Source organism: Rhopilema esculentum, chromosome 11 (assembly GCF_057945365.1).
Source record: "Rhopilema esculentum isolate cy_ngs chromosome 11, ASM5794536v1, whole genome shotgun sequence".
Classification (NCBI taxonomy): domain Eukaryota; kingdom Metazoa; phylum Cnidaria; class Scyphozoa; order Rhizostomeae; family Rhizostomatidae; genus Rhopilema; species Rhopilema esculentum.
The window spans coordinates 5,134,022-5,146,789 of NC_142825.1; the positions used below are offsets into that span (position 1 = coordinate 5,134,022).

The 12,768-nt window shown below is 36.0% G+C and overlaps 2 protein-coding genes across 3 annotated transcripts in view; both read left to right on the forward strand.

Annotated features, from left to right (window-relative positions):
* The window catches only part of LOC135693851 (stimulated by retinoic acid gene 6 protein-like), a 40,800-nt gene that overhangs the window by 1,530 nt on the left and 26,502 nt on the right, over window positions 1-12,768 (forward strand). The window lies entirely within an intron of this gene.
* LOC135693853 (stimulated by retinoic acid gene 6 protein-like) lies at window positions 248-7,220 on the forward strand. Of its 2 annotated transcripts, none has more exons than XM_089111344.1 (12): window positions 248-478; window positions 821-894; window positions 1,627-1,688; window positions 2,463-2,601; window positions 2,801-2,876; window positions 3,296-3,383; window positions 4,214-4,262; window positions 4,594-4,711; window positions 4,958-5,059; window positions 5,467-5,630; window positions 6,291-6,407; window positions 6,629-7,220. In XM_089111344.1, the coding sequence occupies exons 1-12, from the start codon at window positions 432-434 to the stop codon at window positions 6,844-6,846; spliced, it is 1,254 nt and encodes a 417-aa protein (XP_088967470.1). In that variant the 5' UTR covers window positions 248-431; the 3' UTR covers window positions 6,847-7,220. The 2 variants fall into 2 exon arrangements, with proteins under 2 accessions (XP_088967470.1, XP_088967471.1); XM_089111345.1 differs by having other exon boundaries at window positions 4,684-4,711.

Consider the following 12,768-nt stretch of genomic DNA (forward strand, 5'->3'; position numbering starts at 1 on the left):
TAAATTTTAAACCCGAAAAAAAATTATATTTTGCCGGAGCTCGACATTTGTTTGAATTGTATGTGATACTCCTATCGGTATTTATCGTGTTTTTCATCAGCATTCCACCACTGAGTAATAACATAGTTAAAAAAAGAGTCTAAAATTTTTCTTTTGATTGCGAAAAACGTGATAATTTGGACACTTATGTATATTTTTATAGTTAATGGGTTACGTAAATTACAATTTTTCAATTATCATTTCAGAAAGAAAGACGAGTATTAGACATCGCCAGAATTGATCTTGATGCTGCAAGAAATAAAGTTAAGAGAGCACAGTCACCAATAAGACTGAAATCCTGACAGTAGTGCCTTTGACTTTGGTCCGTTTACTGGTCTTTTTAGTGTTTCCGTAACGAAAATGAAGTGCCACTGCCACGTAAAGACGATTATATGTACAACTATGTGATGGCCCTTTTCAAAAAGCAGCAAAACCCCACGTAAGTATCGTTTCTTTTAGGACCAAGAACATTGCTTTTTAACGATCGTTTTGTCACCATTCAGGCGGAAATCTTCTTACCGTAGGCTGAAAGCATATATTATACTTTAAGATATCACAAATCACAAATTCATTCTCTTGATTTTTCCCGGAATGTTCCGGCAAAATGTTTCCGCAATTTTTCGGCCTCTATTTTTCGCTGTGCTGAACAATTTCACACTTTCCTCCTACCCTTTTTTGCTCTTAGAATTTAGATATGTTTGTTATAAGCGGTGTCATTTGCGTTGATAAAAAATTTCTGGCATCATACTGCCTATGCTAAAGGCCTTTTTTCCTTCATCAGACTCGATGTCAATTCGCACTCATCTTTGATTGGTTTGCTAACCAAGACCATTAAGAGAAAGTTATATAAATCTGGTATGCCTTGCCTTCTTATTTGCCTTTAAAGTATTCTAATAATAATGACGATGATAATACTATTTACTGTTAGTTTGACAATAGCGTGAAAATTAATAAACATTAACATGAAGCAATTTCCAGCAATTTTCTGCATTAATATTTGTCAAAATCACGGTTTTGTTATTATTTCTATATTTATTTTTTAATCTCCATATATGAAATTTGATACCTTGGAATTCCGTCTGTAATAGTTCAATCATTGAATAATAGATCAATCATTTTTTGTATATCAGTTACCAAATTAATGATGCTTTGTCTACAAACTCAGAGCGTTTTAACATTTGTACCAAATTTAAACAACATTTGCAAATTATTTTATTATTTTATATTATATTATAATTATTTTAGAATCCTCTCATTACATTTTTGCAAAATATCTGTTGTGGCATAATTGCATATATGTTGTTACATTGTTGCCTAATTTTTGTCTGTGATTACCTAAGTAGCACAAGCTGTGTGATTTTCTTTACATTACGTATCAACATTGTACATGGAAGGAATGAATGATTCTCATCACCAACGTTGATGAATTTAAAAATAGTCAAATTCTTGAAGTCCTCAATTTTCAGGCTTGAAAATGGCGGTGTTCAAACTTTTTGCAGTCGATTTTCTCTTCTGATTTTCGTTTCTTACCAAAATGTCTTCTTAGCTTCATTCTAAATTGACGTTCGCCATTTTTTTTACATTTAGATTTTAAGTTTTCAACAAGAGTTGTATGTACGTTTATGGTGTCTTCTGTTGCTGTGTACATGGTAGGGTTTATGTGCTTATGTGCTATGTATTTCTGTTAATGGCACTATGTCCCGACGAATTTCGATGCCCTTTTAGATTCCCTTTGGTTGGAAAATAAATAGGCCATTGTTACGTATTCCAGTTGGCAACGCAAGGGTAATCCTCGATGTTTTCTCAATTAAAATGGTCCTGTATTCACCACTATGTTTTATCCGTCATAAATCCTATTTTCATTATTTTAGTGGTCAGCTTTTGGCAAAAATAGTTTTTATTTTCGCCTACCCCCTCTGTTAAGTTTGAATTTTCTTAGGGGCTCAGTTGATTGCAAACACAAAGCACCCTTGCTTCTACTGATAGTTCAAAATTCTTTCTGCAAAAGTTCAGCACGTTTTCTTTTTATTTGTAGTTTATAACAAATAAGTTGCGTAAATTTATTTGTGAGTTTCTCTATTCTAAGGCTTCTTATTATAATATGTGTTTAGATAAGACTTGGTTTTAGAAGCTATTTCTCTAAATTTTTTGGGTTTATAGATGATCCTATATGTAAAAAATAATTCTATCAATTATTGGCCAGATCAATCCTAATTGGCCAGAAATTTTGGCTGGAAGTTAACATTTGGATGTTTTTGAAAAGTATTGACAAGATTTCTCTCGGTGCTTCCCTGGTTCTTAAGTCCATGGCCATGACAATATTGTAAAACCTTTCAGTTTATTGCAATCCTTTCTTCAATGAAATCGTTAACACTGTTTATGTTAATCCTTGCTTGGTAGTTAAAATGTGCACAATTTTTCAGCTCACAGTTAATCTTCTTGGAATTGCTTGGATATTACTGGAAACAAAACTCGAGCCATGGATCGATTCAAGCAACCTCAATCGAACTTTTTGTCAATCCTTTGTCATTGAAGCTCGCAAGCAAGTTAGAATATGGACATGTACGTGTTGCAGTTAATACCTAGCCCCCGCATCCATGAATATTTTTGTATATTCTATCTTCGCGTGGTCATAAACGGACCAGCTCCAAAAATAATATGATTACGTATTTGAAGTAACCAAACTAGGGGTTCGAAAGTACACTCATAATTTGCGAAGAATGATTTGAAATGAAATGTAACATCTTATGTTTTCTTGTAGTTTGTTGCTATGTTTCAATCATGGTGTCGACAATAAAGACTTACATTGTTTTTTTAAACATGCTTAGCTGGTACAGGTCGGTTGGCATCTCGTTTTTATCAATACTCCTCTTTTTACGCACAATAAAAGTCTATCTACTTCTTCTTTTGCTGATTTCCTCTCAAAAATTCAAATGTAATCTCCAAATGGTTACCAGGTTATAACATGTGAACCCTTTTCTAAATAGCTGCAACAATCAAAAACCGCGATCTATCCATTTCTATTTTTCGTCTCTTCATTCCCCCTAAATTCTCTTTTGTTATCTCTCCTCCCTTCCTTCCTTTGATAATACTTGATTTTGTCAGAGTTAGTTGAGGAAATATCAAAAGTTTTAACATATAAAAAATTAAACATGTGAAATGAACGCCCCCTTGTATTGGAAACGTATCTGAAACATCAAGTCAAATTAGTTAATTTGCTTATGCTATTCATAAAAAATTTAATATTTTCCTTTAGGCGTCATCTGATGAAGCTTCGTGTTGGCGATCGGTCTTGGCTGCCAGAGTCAATTAAAAGGCTAAATGACTCACCAGCAAGTCTCACGGTTGGTCTTTATTGAAGTGTATTTATCAGTTCATGATAAAACCCACCTGCTTATATGTTAGCTATATTTCCCTGCAGGCTCTGATTTTTTAATGCAAGATGCCCGTAACTTGAGGAAAACAGCTTCTACCTAACAAGGTTGCCTGTCATTGGCTGCAAGGGAGAAATAGATTGACACATCTTTGAACCAGTGCTAAGTTTATGTTATGAGATAGAAGATATTTAAGTATGAATAGTTTCAAGCGAACGGCAAGATATTGGGATGGCTCTGTCCGCAAAACTAACCTCTGTAATTATAATGGTATAGTTTTCTCCGTTTATGTCCTTTTTGTTAGTCATATTTAAAATATCTTTTGGTTTATTTATTTCTAAACTGCCATTGAATTCTATATATTCATATACATCTATGTAAAGCTAGAGAAAAGTTGACTTACCAATTAGATGTCAAGCAAACCAAACGAAACGATCAAAATATGTTCTAGATATTTCATTCATGAATTTCCGTGGCCCACTTAAACATTGGGTACCTACTTTTAGCTTAAATGTTGTAGGGCATAATACTAATCTTGTCAAGGTTATGACATAATCAGGCTACACAAAATTGATTTTCAGCAACGTAATTCTTCTGACAACCACCGGCGTAACTTCACGGTCAGTTTCCAAGAACGAATTCTCGGACAGTTACACCGTTTCCTAACTGTCGTCCCAAGAATTCGCCGTAGAGTTTTATTTATGTAGGCTTTCCTTCAAAGTATTTATCAACTTTTATCAATAGCACAAGTGGCTACTCCTAGCAAGTTCTAATTGGAAACGTTTTCATGTTTTTTACAGGATGCAAGTATGAAATATGCTGGTTATCAAGTTGCCTACGTTGCTTGGGGTAAAGCAGTTTCAACTATTTTACACTTCACTGCAGGGCCTAGAATTAGCCTATCTTTCAACAACTTTAATGACAATTTTTATTTTATAAGGCAAAAAGACAAACATGGCACTGTCTGCCTCTGTGTTTCCCAATATCTGCTTATTGATCGTCAATTGATAACTGTTTTGAACAATAGTTATAAGTACCCAGGGAAAATTTGTGACAAAGAAGAATACCCATGGTGGTGTCATTGCCTGTTAATTGATTCAATTTTTAAACTAAACTGCCTGCAATATTTGGCAACAGAATGCCTATTGTTGATTTTTTTAAAATAAGTTTTCCTTATCAGGTTACTGGATATTTTCAATCGTTTTTTGGCTTCTTCTTGGATTGACATCTTCGCTAATTTTCTATCCACTGTTTCATGGAACATCTTCAGTCCTGATACAAGCATTCTACAAAGTATGGTGTGTATGAAACACAAATTTAACATTTCCTTATTATTAGAATTTAGTGACGCAAAGTTTATTATTTTGATTAGAAAGCTGCTTTTATTCATATTGAATATGTATTTATCGACGTGTATTTCTGTAGCACCTCAAGATATCTTTTATAGCATTGGCTCCAAGAAGAATGTACTGTTTGTTTGTCACTAACCATTTTGATGAACTTTACAATAATCGTTGTTATAATGCTATCATCGTTTTTTGCAGGCCTGCATTGCTTATTACAGTTTGCATTTTCCTTGCGGAAAGGATCACGGCAAGATACTGTTTTCTGTTCAAAAAGGGTAAAATCATAGCAATAACAAACAGGTATTCAATTTACATGTTTGAACCGTTTGATTTACATTTATTATGTTTCAACGATGATACCTAACTGAAGCCACGTTTTGAAATATTTCATTAGCATCTTACAAAGTTTACAGCGCGATGCTAATAATAAATATAAAAAAATTATTTTACAACGATATCCCCCTCTTTAAAAAAGTTCAACTTGAAAAATTCTGAAATTAAGAATATAAAAACAAGAATAATCTTAAATTTAGTAATTTATTAAACCCGAATTTCCATCAAACCAATTATTAGTAATTTAATTCGTAATCAAATAAACCAGATAAAGATATATTACATACATTACACAGCAACCTATCATCGAGCCAGAACTACATTTAAATATGAAAATTTAATAGCATGTAAAATGTTGCTTTTTTGCTTTGTAGGAAAGTGTTTAATATCGTGTCGTATTACTTGTTCTTCTTCAACATATTTCTCGGCTTCCTGTCATGCTTGCTCCGCATTTTGAAAAGTGTTGTTGTTGGAGTAATGTTCCTTGAAAGGGTCCAGAAAAGTATACTTCCAAGTTCCTTTGAAGTTATCGATCCAGGTACCCCACACTTAGCTAATACAAACTTTATTATCTTGTTTCTTTTAAAAACACGATGCATGCAGTGAAATCAGTTGTTATGCATTTTGGTGGCAGTTTCTTATATCTAGGCCACTGTAGTAAAATTTTCTTGACACTGCCCTACCTATGTCAGATATCACAGTTTTTTTGAGATATTTGAAAGTACAAGGCAATTAAATCACGAGAATTAAAATAGGCAGGCTTATTTAGGGTCTTGAAATTCTTATTACACACTGAAATAGCAGAAACAAATAGCGTTATAACATTAGCCACACCCTTCAGATCACTGGAAAAATGATGGAAACGCCCATTTTTAGAATTCAGTTTTTAACTTTGAGATAAAGAAGATAAATAAAGTAAAATCTTGACGTTATTTTGTTACTACTGATTACTAAAAAACGATTTATCAAAGGACAGAGAAATATTGGGGGGAATGTCGCACCCCCTACACCCCCTCCGCTAAATCTGTCCCTGCTTATAGCTAAGTTAGAGCATAGAATGCCGTTCTGTTGCCTGTCTTCTGTATTTCACTATAGAAAGCACTTTTCAGTCTGGGTGTTATCCTTAGAAAGTGGTTTGTGGGACAATTTTTGCAAAATGCTAAACCAATCCATCATGATGTGATGTTTTCTTTCCTAGGTTATTATGCCTATATAGGCTGCATACACATTGAGCATACACTTGCCAACCCTGTTTTGAGAGTATTCTTGGATATTTTGAATGAATCGGTTGACTGCAAGACGTCATCCAATGCAGGTAGGATGAAGCTAGTACTTTTAAGTTTGTGACATAGGGCTGGTCTACCAGCTACTGAGATGTTCTTGTTGCACTAGCTGCCCTTAACCGAATGTTTTTAGAAGTTATGAACGGGTTTGATTCGTCCTTCACTCGGTCACAATTGAAACATTTACAGTATAGGTATCATTTGTTAAAAATCGTCCTTTTTTACACTCTATTCTCTATTCTGCTTATTTCAGAAAATATCGGAAATTTTCGCTCCAACAGCCGCCAGTCATTATTAGGGGACAATGAATGTGGCATTGCATTGGAGACAGAAAGGTATCGGATTATACGGAACAAATGGAATCTTGCATACACCTTGATAAAAAATCCGTCGTTGCTACAGTTCAGAAAAAACAAAACGAATAAGCGACCCAGTGTCGAGTCAGAGTACAGAGGCTCGGTGTCTTGTTGAGTGCAAGCACAAATAGACAGTGCAGTTTATTGCTAGTTGCTGAGGTTTCCTCGGAAGTGCAGAAAGTTACTCGGAAGGGTAGAAGTTATCATGCATTGAATGGGAGGAGGGACATGTTACATTAATATCCGATGAAGAATGAATTGCAGGCTTATATTATTACAGGCTTATATCACATCCTATTACAGGCTTATATCAAGTATACATTTTTTTATCACATATCTGTAATTGATTGTACATGATGTATTTTTAAACGGAGAAATTTATTTTTATTTGTTTTAAAAAGAAGAGCTATAGAGATTTTTATACGTATGTGATATATGTTGTGATAAATGATTTTATTGTTGATTTTAGTATTCCGAAATAGAGCATTAGATGTTGCCCTTTTTTGTTGGCCTTACTCGTAAATTTTCATATATGATTCTTTTTCATATGCAAGAAGCTGCCAATAAAATGAATCTGTTTTTTTGTTTCGTTGGCATTCGTTGGTAGCTCTAGTTTGTGGAAAGAAAATTCAACAACATCGTTGACACATTGGCCCCATTATTGATAATTCTGACTTTAGGAGTGTCAAAAGGGTTCTGTTAAATTTGTTACAAAATAGCCCTCTATCAAAATAGAATAAGCCTAGTTATAGACTTCATGTACCAAAATCATAACTGATTGGATATATATGGTAGTTTCTGTGGAAAAAGCTAGTAATACTTTGTATGAAGATGAACATTCCGAGTAGGCTAGATGCACTCTTGCTAACATTCTCTAGCTTAAGTGGCTTTATTGTCACTTAAGTTCCATAATAATGGACAATAATTGAAATTGCATAGGATATGTATTGAATTGCACTCAATACGTTACCACAAGATGCTTCAGTTCTCCAACAAAGAAACCCCCTGATAGATCCAAACAACATGGCTTCCTTGAGTTTGAGAACAACGAAAAATTTCGATGTTGTTTTTTAAGTCTACTAAACTGCGTCGGAAATTCTCAAACCGTCGTCGAAAATGACCCAGAAACAAGAAAGTGTACCTAAATATGAGGGACGATTTCCATAGTAATAAAAGGGTAAAGCCCCCAAAGAAGAAATGAGTTTTTGGGTCCTTCTTAATAAAAATTAATCAGTTCCACATCTGTATTACAGGGCAAGAATGATTTTCACTATTCGTGCCAAGGCTCCATTATAAATCTGGAATGGTAGGTCAATAGTTGGTTTTTACCAATTTTTTCCTTTTTTTCTTAACTGAAACTTTAAGCCACGGTGCATTTCCTGTATACCTCACCCCGTAAGTATGCTAAGGATAGGCCAGGTATATACCAAGGTTCCTGTGCGATCATTACGCCGGCTGTCCTTATTCATTACCTAGGTGTAAAGTTGAATAAATTTTCCTTTTTGGACATGTTTAAGTTTTTTATTTCTACAGATGGTCTAGGGTCTCAACTTGGGCTCACAACCTACACAGTTTCTTGTTTAATCTGCAATAGAGTAAAATATAAGAGGACTTGGCTATCCTTTCTCAAATCTCTCGAATTTTTCCTCTTTGGTAGTCATTTTCTCGGTGGAACAAGATCTGCTGTCCTAGACTATCATTTACAAGGGTAGGCTTTTACTAGGCGGCTGTGACCGGATATTTATATCGTGTGTTATCCGCTTTTCTTGGCCCACTCAAGCAGATGCGCCGAAAGCTTCATGATACGGCGGGGGCAAGAACCACAGAAAGGGCACCCTGGGGGTGTCAAAGTTTGCTGCTGAAACAATTCGGGTATCTTCGTGTAGCCTGTGACGAACCCTGGTTTTAGGTGAAGGCCTTGTCTATGGCACAAATGTCCCACCACGCAGTACGCTAAAAGCATCAAATATGAATACCACGCAGTACGCTAAAAGCTGCCCGGTGTTGCCCCGATGATGCCCCGGTGCTGCCCCGGTGCCACCCTGATGCTACCCCGGTGCTGCCCCGATTATGCCCCGGTGCTGCTCCGGTGCTGCCTCGGTGCTGCCCCGGTGCTGCCCCGATGATGCCCCGATGCTGCCCCGGTGCTACCCTGATGCTACCCCGGTGCTGCCTCGGTGCTGCCCCGGTGCCGGAACACTTTTTATGAGCATTTTCCGTAAAACGTGGAATATTTGCGGCATAGTTTATCCTTTTTTTATTTCATCGCACTATGAAGCGTTAAAAAATTCTGCAAACTGCGCATTGAAGAAATCCTTCAGGTTGCTTGCATCTTGTCATTTCGAAGGATGAGAATGTTAATTAAGGCACATGGAGGCACGATATGACTTAGGAAAGCCAGCCCTCTTTCCAGCACTATCAAATCGATTACATGACGAAAACACAGCGTTTTTGGCAAGCTCGCTTTCGAGCAAGCGGGATCTCGGCTACAAGGATCGGGATCTACAGCTCTCTACTGCTCTCTCTAATTTAGTGTGCAGTATTACACACTTTATGCAGTCTTATTCTAAAAACGTGCAGTATTGATTTCGAAAATGTGCAGTATTGATTTTTGGGATTTGTGAAAATGTCTTTTTGCGGCTATCCCAGATTCCTGCTTTGTTCACAAAATGTGAATTATCCTCGTCACTTGGACATAGAGTTCATGTATTGTAATTATCGTATAACCATCGGAAAGACTCTCTTATCAAAACTTAAAACAAATTAAAATGGCCAGAAATTTCCAAAAATTGCAACAGCAAAATTTCCTATCAAAAATGTACTTATAAATGTGCAGTATTAAATAGGCCCTGGTCCTCTACATGTAAGCGAAATCTCAAATCTGAATATGTTTCTTATCAATACCGAGGTCTCGGCAAAAAGTACCCCAGGAGTAGGGGAGGGCCACCCCTTTTCATGAAATCAGCTCTTAAGCGACCTCACAAGAGATGAAGATTTTCAATATTAGCAACAATGTTTAGCCACTCAATGCATAAATTTCTTAACACATTTGTACAAAGATGTGATTTAGTTACTTTTTCTTTGTTTGTTTACAGAAACTGCTATAAAATATCTATGCCAAACTCTAGAAAAAGCCGAAAATAGGTCACAATTCAATGCTTGGATATTAGTAACAGAATCTAAATATTAATTTTTAATAATTATAACCAATTTTTGATTTTATATAATCATTGATATTTTTAAACTATTTCAAAACCACACTCAGGGGCGGTCTGGCGTCAAAATCGCAGGGTGGCTAGAAAACCCAAAGGCCCGGCTTAGGGGGTGGCGGGAAAAATTGAGCCACACAAACTAAAAGTGTGGCTTAAAATACCATCGATTCAATAAAAATTGATAATAAAGCAATACGCTAAACAGCAGCAGTATATCGACTTTAATTCGTAAATTCGGACCCAATTGGATCCATACCTTTCCTTTCGTGTAAACAGGCTTTAAAATCCCATGTAGAGTTAAGAATCAAGATCAAAACTTATTTAAATTCTCAGAGTTTCAACTCTTTTCGAAAAAGTGCAAATTAATCAGCAAATTGGATAATGACTTGCTCGTAATCAAGTGGAAAGTTTTCTCTTCTTTTGAAATTATTTGACGACAAGATTGAATATTCACCAAAAAGCAACCACAAATGGCTAACAATTCTCGTTTTGGGATAAAATGTTGTTCAAAAATGCATTAAACAGTAACTTAGCCTTAGCTTGTTCCTAATTTGATCTCAACTTTTGACTAGTTTTGATGCTCATATTCTTATAAAATTGTTATAAATGATAAAAGATATAAATATGTAAAAAAAATAAAAATGAGCGTCGGTACAGAGTTTTGAATGCGCAGGGTATGCACAGTTGGCAAGCTTTTACCCTTTTGATAAAGGGTGTCGATGTCGACTTTGGGCTCCTTTCTCTCTTTGTGAATTCCCACCTTGAAAGTCACAGTTTTCCTCTCCATATGTTTCTTCTCTAAAAGTTTGTTACTTGAGATCATCTGTTTTCAGGATCTCTATTTCTACCAGTTGTTGTTTTCACTTGATCGATAAGCTGCTGGAAGCAATTTGCAAATGCCAGCAATTCTGACATTCTATGAACTTTAAATCTTGAAATCTTCCTCTTTGTGTCAACAAATCTTCTTAGCATTGTTAAATCCTGATACAGATCTCTGTAACCAGATGATAGTGACGACCCCTTGTCATCTCTCTTTATTTACTGAAGCCCCCTCCCAATAATTGCAGCCTAAGCCTTATGTCCTGTATAACAGTGTACTAAGTGGAAATAAATACAATGAGCAGCCGCCCCCCCCCCCTCCCAATATGAATTTTGTTCACAGCACTGTCTCTGACAGTCAGATACCCTGGGCATCAGAGCCACATAAATTAGAGAGCGGAAATAGAAGATAAGAGTACGCTCATTCGCTTCTTTGCTTGGCATTCTGTTTACGCGCTCGAAATTTTGTGGCTCTGAGACCCAGGGTACACGAAAGATTGAACACATGGCTGAAATAACGGAAACCAGGGTTTGGGTGGTTTGAACCGCATGTATTGGGACTTTAATCGCAATATAATCAGTCTAGGGCATTAAGTATTTGACATTAAGTTAAAAAATTTTCGCCAACGCGGAAAGGCCCTGGCGTAGGCCAGCGGAGTGGTGAGTCGTAGCCATAGAAATATGGTTGTAACTCATGCGGATATGTCAAGTAATAATAAACCGGTATTTCGATCAAAAGCCTCATGGAAATAGTGCAGATAAGTATAAATCGTCAACAAAGGTGTCTTCATCGTCTCTGTCTTGAGAATCATGAAAGAGAGAAAATCTTCACAACAAGGGTTTCAGATGACCCAGCTTTTGAAAGGTCGCTTAGGAGCTGATTTCATGAAGAGGGTTGGCCCCCCCTTCTCCTGGGGTACTTTTTGCCGAGACCTCGGTAGTGATAAGAAACATATTCAGATTTGAGATTTCGCTTACATGTAGAGGACCAGGGCCTATTTAGTACTGCACATTTATAATTACATTTTTTATAGGAAATTTTGTTTTTGCAATTTTTGGAAATTTCTGGGCATTTCGTTTTGTTTTAAGTTTTGATAAGATAGTCTTTCCGATGGTCATACGAGATTTACAATACATGGCCTCTATATCGAACTGACGGGGAAAATTCACATTTTGTGAACAAAGCAGGAATCTTGGATAGCAGCAAATCATAAATGCACATTTTAAAAATCAATACTGTACGTTTTTAAATTAATACTGAACAAAGTGTGTAATACTGCACACTAAAATAGGCCCTGGAAAGAGCATTATCATTCAAGAAAGGAACATGCACAAATTACACAACAAAATATAGGCAACATTGGAAAAATCCTCTTCCCCTTGAATTATCATCTAATTTGCATCATTTATTGATCATTATGACCGTAAAAATTTGTGTGAACCCCCTCCCTCCATCCTTGATTAGGTAATATGTGAACGTTCCCATACTCAACTGGCAACGCATCGATAATCTTATCCAGATACAACCATTCTGAATGGAAAGAACATAGGATTGTACTCAGTTAATGCTTCAAATGTGAGAACCCTCTCAGCTATTCGATATCAGGCATTTGAAATAATTCGCATTAGTCATAAGTGAAGAAACTAATTTGCGCTGGTCTGAGAATTTAAATAAGTTTTGATCTTGATTCTTAACTCTACATGGGATTTTAAAGCCTGTTTACACGAGAGGAAAGGTATGGATCCAATTGGGTCCGAATTTACGAATTAAATTCGATATACTGCTGCTGTTTAGCGTATTGCTTTATTATCAATTTTTATTGAATCAATCGTATTCTAAGCCACATTTTTAGTGGGTGTGGCTCAATTTTCCCCGCCATGCCCTAAACCGGGCTCTTGAGTTTTCTAGCCACCCTGCGATTTTGACGCCAGACCGCCCCCTGAGTGTGGTTTTGAAATAATTTAAAAATATCAAGGATTATATAAAATCAAAAATTGGTTACCAT

Coding starts and splice junctions, on each gene's coding strand:
- LOC135693853 (XM_089111344.1), top strand. CDS start 432: ATGTACAACTATGTGATGGCCCTTTTCAAAAAGCAGCAAAACCCCAC. Junction 1,689..2,462: donor CTTCTGTTGCTGTGTACATG/GTAGGGTTTATG, acceptor ACAATTTTTCAG/CTCACAGTTAATCTTCTTGG. Junction 4,263..4,593: donor AGTTGCCTACGTTGCTTGGG/GTAAAGCAGTTT, acceptor TTTCCTTATCAG/GTTACTGGATATTTTCAATC.